At 42.0% G+C, this 14,748-nt stretch overlaps 1 protein-coding gene across 3 annotated transcripts in view; it reads right to left on the minus strand.

Annotated features, from left to right (window-relative positions):
* The window catches only part of nlk2 (nemo-like kinase, type 2), a 135,169-nt gene that overhangs the window by 71,983 nt on the left and 48,438 nt on the right, over nt 1-14,748 (minus strand). For all 3 annotated transcript variants that reach the window (XR_008725690.1, XM_055657584.1, XM_055657582.1), the window contains exon 2: nt 3,696-3,825. Coding sequence is in view for 2 of the 3 variants with exons in the window: in XM_055657584.1 (XP_055513559.1) it covers nt 3,696-3,825 (130 nt within the window). In the remaining variant the exon portion in view is untranslated. The remainder of the gene's footprint in view (nt 1-3,695; nt 3,826-14,748) is intronic.

Consider the following 14,748-nt stretch of genomic DNA (forward strand, 5'->3'; position numbering starts at 1 on the left):
ATAGACATAGTGGAACCAAATCCAATTGATGGGGCTGTTTGAGGATAAATGCTTCTTGACATCCAGCTTTTAACTTAGTCATTAAGTACCTCTTATTTAAAAACCCAAATAAAGTCACAAGGGTATTTAATTAAAATAGCCTTATTATTTTTCTTCAAAACCATGAACAGAAATTATTCTTGAAACTGTGAGACTAATTGAGAATATAAAATCATATGCATATACAAGCAGTTGTTAATTAAATGGCCTGCAAATGGTCACTTAATATTATGCTAAAAAGATTGAAAAGAAGCCAGGTTTACAAGCAATTCTGAAGCAAACTATGAGGTATTTAACTGTACGTTAGCTTTATAACTAACATTACTAATTCACAGACTAACAACTGACAAACAAAAATTTAACAGCTAAAAGGAAAAAAATGCTTAATCTATAACTCAAACAGCAACCAAAGTTACTGCAAAAGCACAAAAAACATTAAGTTAGAAGAGTTCCAAAATAAAGACAGAGGTTAATTAGTATGCATCAATGCAGATCATTAAATAGAAATAAAGAACTGCAGATGCTGATTTACACAAAATAACACAAAGTGCTGGAGTCATTCAGCAGGTCAGGCAGTGTTTCTGAACATGGGAATAGGTGATGTTTCAAACCCGAAACATCACCCATCTATGTTTTTCAGAGATGCTGCTTGACATGCTGAGTTACTCCAGCACTTCGTGTCCTTCAGAACGTGTTTTTAGTATTCCAAAACGTATTTTATATATTCTAGCTAGAACCCAAATAAAGACACTAATAAATAGCAAGCTGCGATGTAATCAGTATATATGAACATTTGATGGATGGTGCAACTTCTCATAATGCAAGTTTACTCTTCAGCTTTAATACTTTCCTTACGTCAAGTTGAAATTGACAATGTAAATGAGTGTTTTGATATGACTAAAAAATAAATTGGATATATGCCATTGCCTGAAGCACAAGTGAGTGCTGAAATGAACAGAAAAATCTGTACACATTAATATCAAAGTATTTCCAGTAACTTTTTCAGATTTCTAGTGCTTAACAGGTTAATGGGTACTAGGAGCAGAATGAGGCCATTCGGCTCATTAAGTCTATTTCTGCCATTCAAACACGGCTGATCTATCTTTCCCTCTCAACCCAATTCTTCTGTCTTTGCCCCATAACCCCCAAAACCCATACTGATCAAGAATATGTCAATCTCTGCCTTAAAAATATCTATTGACTTAGCCTCCACAGCCGTCTGCGGCAATGAATTCCACAGATTCACCACCCTCTGACTAAAGAAATTCCGTATCACCTTTTTAAAGATAAGTAATTTTATTCTGAGGCTCTGGCCCCTGGTCCTAGACAATCCCACTAATGGAAACATCCTCTCCGCATTCACTCTATCCAGGCCTTTCACTGTTAAATACGTTTTCATGAGGTCGCCCCTCATCCTTCTAAACTCCAGTGAGTGCAGGCCCAGTGCCTTCAAACGCACTTCATATGTTAACTCAATCATTCCCGTAAACCTCCTCTGGACCCTCTCCAACGCCAGCACATCCTTCCTCAGATATGGGGCCCAAAACTGCCCACAATTTATGAATGCTCTTCAATTTATGAAAGGCTGCATTACAGGAAAGTATTTTGTTTGTGAAAAGTTGTAAACAAGTCTGGGCGTGATTCATTATGAGTAATTTGGTACAAGCATTTGCATGGACAGGGTGTGTTGAACAATAGATCTGCAAGTCAGGTGATACAATGATGAAGCAACAGATGTTTGCCAGTTGTTTGCCAACACCCTAGAATTTCTATCTCGATGAATATGGGAGTTCAGAGCATTGGGAAACAATAAACAAGATCATGTATGTTAAATAGTTGTGTAATGTTATATCCCTACTTACTATGTCAGGCAGGTTTGTGGGATACACTGACAGCTGCAATGAAATATTGGATTCTCTCTGAACACAAGTACAAATCCTGCACTAAGTCATTCAAGTTTCAGTTTCCAGTCCTATACGGAAGAAAAAAGGGAAACTGTCACCTCTGACAAAAAAAAATCCAGTTTGCCAGAATCAAATTTATAATAATCAAAGCCAAATGTACACTGAGCCATGGCACAAAGTTCTGGTTTAAGAGCCTTAATCGTTTGCTTGACAATGATGCAAAGAGGATGGTGATTCCATCTACTACCTTATCAGTTTTAGTTTAGAGATACATCTCGGAAACATGTACTTCCACGCCAACCAGCGATCCCTGCACATTAACACTATCCTACTAGGGACAATTTTACACTGGGAAACCGAAGATCTCAGAGAAAACCCATGCGGTCCCACGCATGGGAAGAACGCACAAACTCCGTACAGACAGCACCCATCGCCAGGGTCGAACCCAGGTCTCCGGCGCTGTAAGGCGCCAAAATTTAATTCTGAAAGTTCTGATCATTTGGCATGTTAACTTTACATTATGCTGAGTTTGAGAGAAATTTCGGCCACGAAATCTGCTGCAGATAAATGCTAAATAATCATGTATAATACCAACAAATATACCAAAATGTTAAAGAACATGGGGGAGAGAGCCAACAGACTGAGTCAATACGAAACAGCAGCTCATTTCATACCTATATTGCCAATTATTTATGCCGAGCTGATGCAATCAATCCATCTTCAAAGTCCATGATGATCCATTTCCCCCAAAAGGGTACAACCAAAATAGCCAAATTTAAAATGTTCAAAGCCCCATTTTGGCAAAAAATCCAGCCGCTTTTATACATGCTCTTATAACATATTTTCATACATCTTCCAAAACAACTGCTATCATTGCAGAAAACCCAACTGTTTTAATAACAGTGCACGTCTCATTATAGATCAAATAGTCCACTTATGAATCCTTTTAACCCAAATCAAAAATGCTAGACACTAATGAATCAATTCCACAAAATCCATTTTTATTTTTGATTATAAGATGCTGTTAAAACAATGACTAGATAACCAATACCTCAATTACATAATTGTCTCACAAAATATTAGAAATTCATAAGAAACATGCAGCAAAAATGTTAATCACATGATAAAACATTGAAAATTAAAAAAAGTCCTGCAATCTGTGACTTAAGGTACAGTTTCTCTTAATAGTTATAAACAGACTATGTTTATTAGGGGCAAAATAGGTGAAGAGCATTATTTTTAACTATTGGATTCTTTTCTACCATATTGATCCAGCTATACAAATTCTGAAATGGAGGTTGAAGACATCAAGGCAATTTTCCCCAAGTATTAGACGAAGACTAAAAACTAGCAAAACCACTGTCAAAGAAATCCTCGAGTGGCTAAAGCAAGTATATCAAAGCTGGGGGGAAAACCAAACATTTGGGAGCCAAAGAGAGACCACTGCAAAAGCTCATCAAAAGACAAAAAGGGACATTTGGACCAACCAACTTCAGTTATTTCAGTGATCATTAATCATTACAAGGTTAGGTGTCGGGTGCATGCATCAATAGTTCCAATCCAAAACATCATTCAAAATGTAGAGCTCAAGCCGCCTAATAGTAGTCGTCTAAGTGACAAACAAATACCAGGAAATCATTACAAAGGGAGAATTGGCTTCAGGCTTTCTACTTCTATTAAGTTTAACATCCACAAATAATAAATTGATTGCATATTGTTCTCTATTCTCATTCTGTGTTTCAATATACTTACATTATCATGCTTGAAGAAGCAGAGCATCTTCAACTCACGGAAGACCCTCTTGCAGGAAACTAGATTCTGGAAGACGTTGGGCATCTTTTTGAGTGCGACTCTTTTTCCATCTCTAGGATCTGTCACTGACCTAGATTAGAAAATAAACTTAAGGGTTTTCTGAAAACACAAATGACCTTGTTCATCACATCTTAATATGTTGATAAATACAAAAATCGTTTAAATTGGTACTAAAATAGCTTTAATTCAAAAAATAATTTCTCATTATAGCCCCAGACCTACTACTTTTCCCTCCCATGAGCTTCATTTTAGGACACCTTGTAGAAGACAAATTTACTACCAACTTGGTCTTGAAATTTGATAAAGTTATACTTATCTTATATTAAAAAAAAAATAATAATGTAATACCACAACTAATACTACTTGGCAAACCTAATTAGCAAATGAAAACAGTGCTGATGAAGGGTCTCAAACCAAAATGTCATCTATACCTTTTCTCCAGAGATGGTGCCTGACCTGCTGAGTTACTTCAGCATTTTGTATCTAGCCAATAGCTATACTCAGATAGATAGAAGAAACTGGCTGGTAGTAATTTTACATCCAAGTCATAAGAACAGTTAATGGTCCACTCCAAGACACCATAATAGGACAACTACACCATTAGAGGTGCCATGTTTCCAGACTTCATTATTCTAAAAGTAAAAGTAGTTCAGGTGGACATTAACTATCCTGATACTTATCAAACGTGCATTTTCTTCTCTACACCAAAAAAGATGATTATCTGGGTCAGAGGATTTGCAAACTACATCCATGTGCAAATAGAATTACACAATTTACAGAAGGGAGTTAAGGGTCTGTCCCACTTAGGCGATTTTTCAGCGGACCGCACAATCTGTGGAGAGGAGTAGATTTGTTGATGTTTCAAGTCATGACCTTGGATTATGGCCTTCATTATAATTTGAAATTATTTGGGCAATGAAGCAGTCAAACACACAAGTAGCAAGACGTTGTCAACAACTAAACCAGAAATAATAAATGAGTTGGGGTTGTCCCATCCCCGAAACACAGGACAATGGTCACCTCCAACCTGTTTAATCAAATTATTTTGCTATTATTTATGGATATCCTTAGCAAAGCCAGCACTTATTGCCCATGTTTAATGACCCTCAAGTACGAGATTTCCTTTAGCATCAAAAATACAATGACGCATCTTCAAATTAGGATCAAATAAATCAGAATCTGAACACCATGATCCTCCCACCAGTCACATTCACCCATCCTATCCGTCCCCTTTCTGCAGAGACCACTCTCTCCACTACTCCTTGGTTCACTCATCTCTTCCCACCCAAACTATCCCTCCCAGAGTACTTATCCTGTAACTGCAGAAGATGCAGCACCTGTCCCTGTACCTCCATCCAGGGAACCCAGTAGTCCTTCCAGGTAAGACAGAGGTTCACATGCGCTTCTTCAAGCCTTGCATAATGCATTCAGCAATTCCGAAGTAGCCTGCTTAGACACCAGCGAGACCAAGCGAAGACTAGGCAACCGTTACATCAAATATTTGCGCTCAGTCTACCAAAGCCAGCTGGATCTCCCAGCTGCTAACTATTTTAACTCCCCTTCCCAAACAATCGCTCTGTCCTGGACCACCTCAATTGCCGAAGTCACATGCAAACTGGAACCACATCACCTCACATTCCACTCGGGTAGCTTACAACCAACACTACAGTATGAACATTGACACAAGGAACTGTAGATGCTGGTTCACAAAAAAAAGACAGTACTAGAATAGCTCAGTGGATCAATCAGCATCTCTGGAGATCATGCACAGGTGACATTTTCTGATTGAGCCCTTTTTCCACAAGCTATTAAATTCTCTAATTCTCCCCCTGCCCTGCTCTTTCCTGTGTCCTCCAGCCCAGTGAACACACATTTCTCCCACTGTTCCATGCCTCCAGCCCCTTCCAGCTACATCGCTCCTCCCTCTGACTTTCCTTATCTGACACCCTTTAGCCTCCTTTTCATCTCCAGCCTTTGTCAATTGCTCCACTCATGTTCCAATCACCCCCCTCCATCTGTAACCACGGATCACTTAGCAGGCTTTGTTCCACCCCCACCTCTTTTCCAGGTTAATTCCCCCACTACAATCTGTCTGAAGGTGGTCCTGATGCAAAACTACACCTATCCATTCCCTCCATAGATGCTGCGACCTGCCAAGTTACTCCAGCATTGTGTTTTGGAGTAAATCTGCAAGTGGTAATTTTCCTACGGCTTGCTGTCCTAGACTTGCTGTAGCAGTAAAGTTGGTCAGAGCGGTCAGAGTAACCTGGTATACACACTGCAGCCACAGGTGGTGAAGGGAGTGGATGTTTAGCATGGCAGCTGGGATGCCAAACAGATAATTAGTTTTGTGGAAATCAAAACTGCAAGCGCTGGAAGGCTAAGAAACTGAAAATGATCGATGGGAAGAAAAACAGTTAATATTTCAGGTTGAAGACCTTTGTCCGACAAAGGATTTTCATCCCAAAATGTTAACTGTTTTTCTCAGATACCACCTGCCTGATCTGCTGAGTATTTCCAGCACTCTGTATTTTTATTATTTTATAAAATCAGTTTTGCCCTTTTGTTCCAATATACTGAAATCAGTGCCTCACTTTCTTCTAGTCCTTCCACTTTACATGAGACAGACTAGGAGTGCGATTGAATTCACCATTTGCTGAGGTTTGTGCAGCTCAATCAGCAGCCTAAAAGCTCAATGCAGCACGAGACAACACAACCAGTTTGATCAGCATCTAATCAACAGAGAAAACTGGGTGCAATGTGAATCTGAATCATTGCACCACAAAAGGTCACCTGTCAGCCCTTGAAGTCAAGTTGCTCATATCCACAATCTTCTTCCACACCCTTTCAAATTGTCATACCTTTGTTACCGAATTCCCTTTTGAAATCCCCGATTATTACCCTTATAACACAAGATGTACAGAAGTTTATTTCGCAGCATCTTAAACGCATGGCGTTCACGACATTGAATAATGTGGATAGAGCAGCACGTGGTAACACTATCCTCAAATTAACTCTCAAATATGTGCAAGTTTTAAATGCATAATGGACAGATTTAAAAAAGTCAAAATAATCAAATGCTAATAATCATTTAGTTAAAAAAAACACAAATAAATTAGTTTCCCTCTGCCCCGACTCAGTCTGAAGAAGGGTCTCGACACGAAACATCACCTATTCATTTTCTCCAGAGATGCTGTTGTCTGACCCGCTGAGTTACTCCAACTTTGTGTCTATCAAATGCTAATCCTTATACTTGAAAGAATAAAAAGGAAATAGAATTTCTCAGCTGTACAATCTCCTTGTTACTATATCCTGAAGAGTTTTGGCTACTAACACACCTGATCTGTTGAGTATTTCCAGTTCTATTTTTAATTTTAGAAATCAATTTCACCCCATCGTTCCAATATTCGGAAATCAGTGGCTCTTCATTCAGCATCATTCACCTATCTGCCTGCCTCAACCCCCTTCCCCTCCTCTTTATACCAGCTACCTTCCCTCACAACTCGGTTCTGATGCAGCTTCTCCACCCGAAACATCAATTCCATTCTCTCCCCAGCCGCTCAACCCACAAAACAGATGCTATTCAACCTGCTGAGCCCCTCCACCAGCTTTGTTTTTGTTGGCAGCTTGTAAATCTTTGAAATTTTCAGGTCAAAATTGGAAGTCAAATCAGTTGATAGTTTGAATTGAAGAGGTTTTTACCCAAAACATATTGAAGATGTTAATTTAACATTAACAGATGAGCTTTGATTTTACCAAATGACAAGAACATTGGGTAAAATGGTTTATTCTCAAGTTACAAACCAATTCAATTTATAATGGTTCAAGCACCTAACCTCCAAATGAGCAGCATTTACCTTCAAAACCTAACAGTACTTTCAAAAAGGCAGCTCACTGCTACCTCTACCTTTGAGGCCAATTAGTGATGGGTAATAAACGCAGGCCTTTGCATCAATAATGATAAAATCTATGTATTGATTGAAAATTACAGCCATAATAAAAATACGAAAACATACAAGTGACAGATCAGCATGTCCCAAGTTTTCAGATTGTATTACTAACTTTCATCAACATATTTGTGACCAAGTTTGACAAGTAGGTTTAGATGAAACATACTGCTCCAGCTTCATAGATATTTATACTCTCAAGTAACTCAGAACGATTGCCTTTGCACCATCTACTGAATCTAATTCATAAATATGTCCAACTCAGTTGGGGTTTAATGCCAACTATTCAAAAAAATACCAAACTACTCAAATCAGATATTATTAGCATTCATCACCAGGAGAGACGGGTATGCGAACCATCACCAGCCTAATGGACCCTGCATCAATATAAATTCAATCAATTACACTTGTAATGCAACCCACATCCGGAGAACAAATTGAAATACAATGAAACATTGTATTAATCTTATTGAAATTTTAGGCTATAAATTGGAGGCCAGTACCAAAGGTTAATCAATATAGAATGTAGAACATGGAACTGCACTGGAACAGGCCCTTTAGCCCACAATATCAATGCCAATCATGATGCCAAATTAAACTAATCCTTCTGCTTGAACATGGACCATATTCCACCATCTCCTGCACATTCATGCGTCTACCTTAAGGCTCTAAATGCCACTATCATATCTGCCTCCATTACCACACCCATCAGACAGATAGTGGCAGAGGGTGGGGGAGCTACACGAGAAATGGGAACAGGGCAAAAGCCTGGCAAGTGATGAGAGGATACAGGTAAGGGGTTTAATTGGCAGATGGGTGGACAAAGGTTAGAGATGAAAACGAGACCATCAGAGAGAAAAAAAAGTGGCGAAGGGAGGCTACTTAAAATTGAGGCATCCAATGTTTATTTCAATGGGTTGTAAGCTACCCAAACTGAATAGGAAGTGCCATTCCTCCAGTTTGCGTGTGGCCTCATTTTTTTAAATTTTTTTAATGGAAGCAGCCCAGGACAGAAAGGTTTGTATGCGAAGGCGAGTTAAAATGGTTCGCGACTGAGAGATGCAGCAGGCCTCGGCGGACCAATCGCAAGCATTCGGTGAACCAAGGAGTTGAAAAGGAAGTGATCTCTACAGAACAAGAGTGGATAGGAAGATATGATTGGTGGTGAAATCACGTTGAAGACGGCAGAAACGTTAGAGAATAACGCATTGGATGAGGAGGCCAGTGGAGTAAAAGGCAAAGATCAGGGCATCTTAGTTTGCCGAATACATGCTCGGTCTCGAAGGCCTACTGGATCTCTCGGATGCTAACCATTTTATCTCTCCTTCCCATTCTGACACTTCTGGCCTGGGCCTCCCCAATTGCCAGAGTGTGCACACGCAAATGGGAGGAACAGCACCTCATAATCCCCTTGCGTAGCTTACGATCCAATGGTATAAACATCGAATTCCCCAATTTTTGGTAGCCTCTAACAACACCCCAACCTCACCCCCCCCCCCTTTGTACCAGCTGGAGTTATCTATTTCTCCCCTCCCCTATTCAATCCTCAATTTGTAACTCTTCAACAGAATGTCTCACACATCCTGCTATCAACCCCCAATCTCCGTGTACACCTGCCACACTTTGTCTTGCCTCTCCCGACTTTTTCCAAATACAACCTAACCAGATTTTTAAGGTCGCAACACGACTTCCAGACTTATATTAAGTACCCTGACCGATGAATCATATCATACACCACCTTTACCACTCTTATCGATTTGTGTTACTATTTCAGGGCGCTATGGACTTGGAGCCCAAGATTCCTTTATACAATGCTGTTAAGAGCCCTGCTATAAACTGTACACTTTCTCCTTACATTTGCACTCGCAAAGTGCAATAAAACTTTCCAGAAAGCAATAAAATGTTATCAGTTATTTCACCATCACCAAAGCCGAGTGCAAAAAGAATTCATTCTTTCAAAAATGCATTGCACTTTGTACTGAAACAAATTGGGTAATAAAGAGATCCCTCGAACTCCAAGAAAAAGCAGGTCCAATGGATATTTTAATGAAAGGCTGGGTTTGTATAACCCTGCGACACCTGTCGCTCTTGAACCCACATGTAGAGTTTAAATGTAGGAAAAATGTTTGTGAAACAAAGCTGGGTGGTTTGGGAACATTCCATGTCTACTAACAGCTATACAAGATTTTGGTGCTATTTAATTGTTAGTATGACCAGGATCATTTGACAAACAGAAGCTGACTAGAGGTTGCTTTGCTTCAAGTACATTAATATGAAAGTGTTATATACCAGGCTTCTTGGTTCAAGTTAACTTAATTTCTTGTTACTAGTGTTAATGAACATTATACTTTGGATGTGATTGTGTGGATATAGCTGTATGTCAGAGTCACGGTGGCGCAGCGGTAGAGTTGCTGCCTTACAGCAAAATGCAGCGCCAGAGACCGGGGTTTGATCTAGACTACGGGTGGTGTCTGTACGGAGTTTGTATGTTCACCCCGTGATCTGCGTGGGTTTTCTCCAAGATCGGTTTCCTCCCACACTCCAAAGACGTACAGGTTTGGAGGTTAATTGGCTTGTTTAATTGGCTTGATTAAAATGTAAATATTGTCCAGTATAAAATTGTCCAACTTCCAGTGCTGAGTGATGCTCTACCTAGAGCTTTTCAGCGTACTACATCCAGTTCCAGAGGTTTACCATCTGAAGCGTTATAAAATCTAACACATAATTTAAAGATAAATCAGTATCCAAGGCAAGTGCAATAAACAAGAATAAGGTCCAATCAAGTAAGTGCATTGTCAGCTTTTGTATGTAGTAATTCAAATTGACACAGTTAGGTTATCAAACCAGTAACTCACTATGGCAGCTGGGGAATTTAAATATTCTAAAATTCAAAAAGGTAACAATCGCATTATTTTAATGTCTGTCACTTCATTTGAGGTTCAAATGGTTGAACGGACAAAATTCTGGATCTGCAATAGATCAATGAGCACGAGTTTTAACTGTAAATACAGGCTTCTTACCTCAACTATGATTTTCACATCCCCCCCCCACTCGCATCTTCTAGATTGTTATGGCAGCCAATATACAGGGCTGCCAACTCTCACGCTTTGAGCGTGACTCTCACGCATTTCAGCCAATTCTCACGCCCTCACACTGACGACGGAATTCTCATGCTGACAGGCTGTCTTCAGTCCCTGCACAGCAAAGATCCTATAGCGGATCTGCATGGATTGGGGAAGCGCGTCGGTCCCGGGCAGCGGGTGTCAGCGCTTTTGTGCGCCGTCTGCGAGTGCTGCCCTTCCTGCTGCCGCGGCAACCTCGCTCCCTCCCTCCCTCTTGTCCAAAGATCTTATAGCTCTGCTATAGGATCTTTGCTCCTGCCCTTCAACTCACACAGCAGCGCCAGCGCTGCCAATCCACCCTACACCGTGCCCGCCAGACTCCCCATTGGGCGGCCCGGGAAAGAAAGGGAGGGGAGAAAGAGAGAGAGAAAGAAAAAAAAAAGGAGGGATGGAGGCAAAGAGAGACAGGGGAGGGAATGTAGAAAGGGGATGAAGGAAGGGAAGGAGAAAGGGGAGAAAGAGGAAGCGTGAGGAAAAAGAGGGAGGGTGAGGAAAGAGAGGGAGGGGGAGGAGAAAGGTGAAGAAGGAAAGGTGTGTGTGTGTCTGGCTCCCTGTGTGTGCCTCCCCGTGTGTGTGTGTGTGTGTGTGTGTGTGTGTGTGTGTGTGTGTGTGTGTGTGTGTGTGTGTGTGTGTGTGTGTGTGTGTGTGTGTGTGTGTGTGTGTCTGTCCGTCCCTGTGTGTGTCCCCGTGTGTGCGTGTGTGTGTGTGTGCGTGTGCGTTCCCTTTGTGTATGTGTCTCCCTGTGCGTCTGTTGTCACATCCTGGCCTTAGACAGGACTGCCAACTCTCACGCTTTGAGCGTAAGACTCATGCATTTCACAAAATTCTCATGCTCTCACACTGATCACAAAATTTCTCACACTCAAATATCTGCGGGTGCTGAAAGTTCAAAATAAAGCAAAAATTGTTTTAGAGGCGAGTAAAAACCATGAGGGGAATATCAGGTGAATGCATAGTCTTTTTCCCAGGATATGTGATTCAAGCACTAGATTTAAAGCAGGGCTATCAAACTACCAGCCAGCGGGATGATTTTGGGGAGGAAAAAAGTAGTTTAGTTTTTCCCATGCAGATGGTGTGATAGGTGAGATACGGCGGCGTTGGTCCCAGCACCAACCCCCCTCCCCCTTCCCCCTTCAGGCACGGCACACACCTCCCACCCTCACCTCCGGCGGCTCTATGCCCGTCGGCCGCTCTGTCCACACACCATGGAGTTTTAACCCCGGCCCGGAGCCAGGAGCGGACCGGGTGAGTGGGGGCGTTGGTGCGGCCTCCGGAGCCTACTATGGGAGGGGGAACACACCCTCCCCCCATCGGTCGCTACGCTCCCTCGCAATTTCTCAATCTCAACTCTCACCCAATGTTGGTAGCCCTGCAATAAATGTCAATGAAAATTAAAGGCATCAACTAAAATTTCATGTTGAGGTACTAAACTATCCAAGGACACAAGTAGGATAGGATCAGATTTATTACTGGAGTAATCATTTTGCTCTCTGATGCTACCTTAACTGGCAGAAGCCAAATGGAACAGAATTTTGAAAATTACATATGTTTCTCCAGAATTTATGAAAGTTCACAAAAAACCTATAAAGCAAATTTGACCATCATTAGTGTACTGGCCAAGTAGAAGCAACAAGGATTCTTTATATTCACTGCATACTAGTTTATCTCTTCTTGCCTTAGTCATGCGATAGTAGAATTAGGCCATTTGGCCCATCAAGTCTACTCTGTCATTCAATCATGGCTGCACTATCTTTCCCTCTAACCCATTCTTCTGCCTTCTCCCCATAACCCCAGGCACCAGTACTAATCAAGAATCTATACATCTCTACCTTTAAATCATTCATCGACGGCCTCCACAGCCCTCTGCGGCAATTAATTCCACAGATTCACCACCCTCTGAATAAAGAAATTCCACCTCATCTCCTTCATAAAGGAACGTCCTTTTATTCTGAGGCTTGACCTTTGGTCCTAGACTTTCCTACTAGTGGAAACATCCTCTCCACATCCACTCTATCTAGCCTTTTCACTATTTGACAAGTTTCAATGAGGTCATCTTTCTAAACTCCAGCGAGTAGCGGCCCAGTCAAACAGTCTTCTTATTCGGTTTGGTAGACACTGGCCCATAAAACTCTTTAGATGTGCCAAATGTCAAGATCAAGTTATGAACCTGTATTTACAAGTTGGTGCCTTACGGCCCATCTCGTCACAGGCTTGAGAGCAACCCTCCACCATTACATCACATCTCCTGTTATCAATTTAGGATCCTATTTGCTAACTTGCCTTGATCACACAAGCTCTGTGGACCTGCTTTCCACATGGGACCGTTTCAAAGATCTTTCTGAAGTCAACTACACAGCCTTTATCAATATTAATTCACGTCTTCAAAAAACTCTACATTAGGCTGAAACGATCTTCCACCAAATCCACACCTGATCAATCCGTGCCTTTTTGGAATCTCTTTGCTCTCTTTATTTCTTTAAGCATATCTGGCACACACTATGGACCCAAAGGTCCTCCATACCTACAGTATGCTTTTTCTCCCTTTATCAAACCCTCGACCTCTTCTAATCCAGCACTCCATGGAGTTTTCATCCTTGCACTTCATCTTCACTTTGGCTCCAAACTCTTTCATTTCCAAAATGTAGAATGACCTCTTCTCCGTTTCCAATTAATGGCGGCCGATTAGGAAAAGGGGAGATGCAACAAGACCTGGGCGTCATGGTACACCAGTCATTGAAAGTAGGCATGCAGGTGCAGCAGGCAGTGAAGAAAGCGAATGGTATGTTAGCATTCATAGCAAAAGGATTTGAGTATAAGAGCAGGTAGGTTCTACTGCAGTTGTACAGAGTCTTGGTGAGACCACACCTGGAGTATTGAGTCCAGTTTTGGTCTCCTAATTTGAGGAAAGACATTCTTGCCATAGAGGGAGTACAGAGAAGGTTCACCAGACTGATTCCTGGGATGTCAGGACTTTCATATGAAGAAAGACTGGATAGACTCGGCTTCTACTCGCTAGAATTTAGAAGATTGAGGGGGGGATCTTATAGAAACTTACAAAATTCTTAAGAGGTTGGACAGGCTAGATGCAGGAAGATTATTCCCGATGTTGGGGAAGTCCAAAACAAGGGGTCACAGTTTAAGGATAAGGGGGAAGTCTTTTACGGACCGAGATGAGAAAATCATTTTTTACACAGAGAGTGGTGAATCTGTGGAATTCTCTGCCACAGAAGGTAGTTGAGGCCAGGGGTGGAAAACCCGGGGGGGGGGGGGGGCCAGAGGGGACACATCCCCTTCCATGTTTTGAGAGGTGGGGGACATCCCCCCCAAGTTTGGTGGGACTGAGGATAGTGCCCGGTGATTAGAGGAAGGAGACGTGGCACAGACCTGCGCTTCATCCGCAGCCAGGATCGATCCCAGCCCCACCTCCCGCGGATGACCAGAGAGGTCGGCAGCAAAGATCCTCTGCTATAGGAGCTTTGGTCAGCAGTCAGACGGGCCAGCGCAGAGAAACAGCGCTAAAGCTAACTCTGCCTGTCCCGCCAGGTGAGCTTACAACCCTTCCTGAACTTGCGGGAAATATGGCCAGCGCGGAGAAGCAGCGCTGTTATCCGTCAGTCCAGACAGGGCTGTAGTTAACCCGGCGTGACAGGCAGAGTTGAGCTGCATTTAGCGCTGGATTAAGCCTCCGAAGTCGTGCATGTGAGTGTGCGCATGCGCGTGTGGCCGCCAAAAGATTGCGTCCCCCGTCCCCTCCATGTTTTGATAGCGAGTTCCACTCTTGGTTGAGGCCAGTTCATTGGCTATATTTAAGAGGGAGCTAGATGTGGCCCTTGTGGCTAAAGGGATCAGGGGGTATGGAGAGAAGGCAGGTACAGTATACCGAGTTGGATGATTAGCCATGATCATATTGAAGGGCCGAATGGC

The sequence above is a fragment of the Leucoraja erinacea genome, chromosome 28 (genome assembly GCF_028641065.1).
Source record: "Leucoraja erinacea ecotype New England chromosome 28, Leri_hhj_1, whole genome shotgun sequence".
NCBI lineage: Eukaryota > Metazoa > Chordata > Chondrichthyes > Rajiformes > Rajidae > Leucoraja > Leucoraja erinaceus.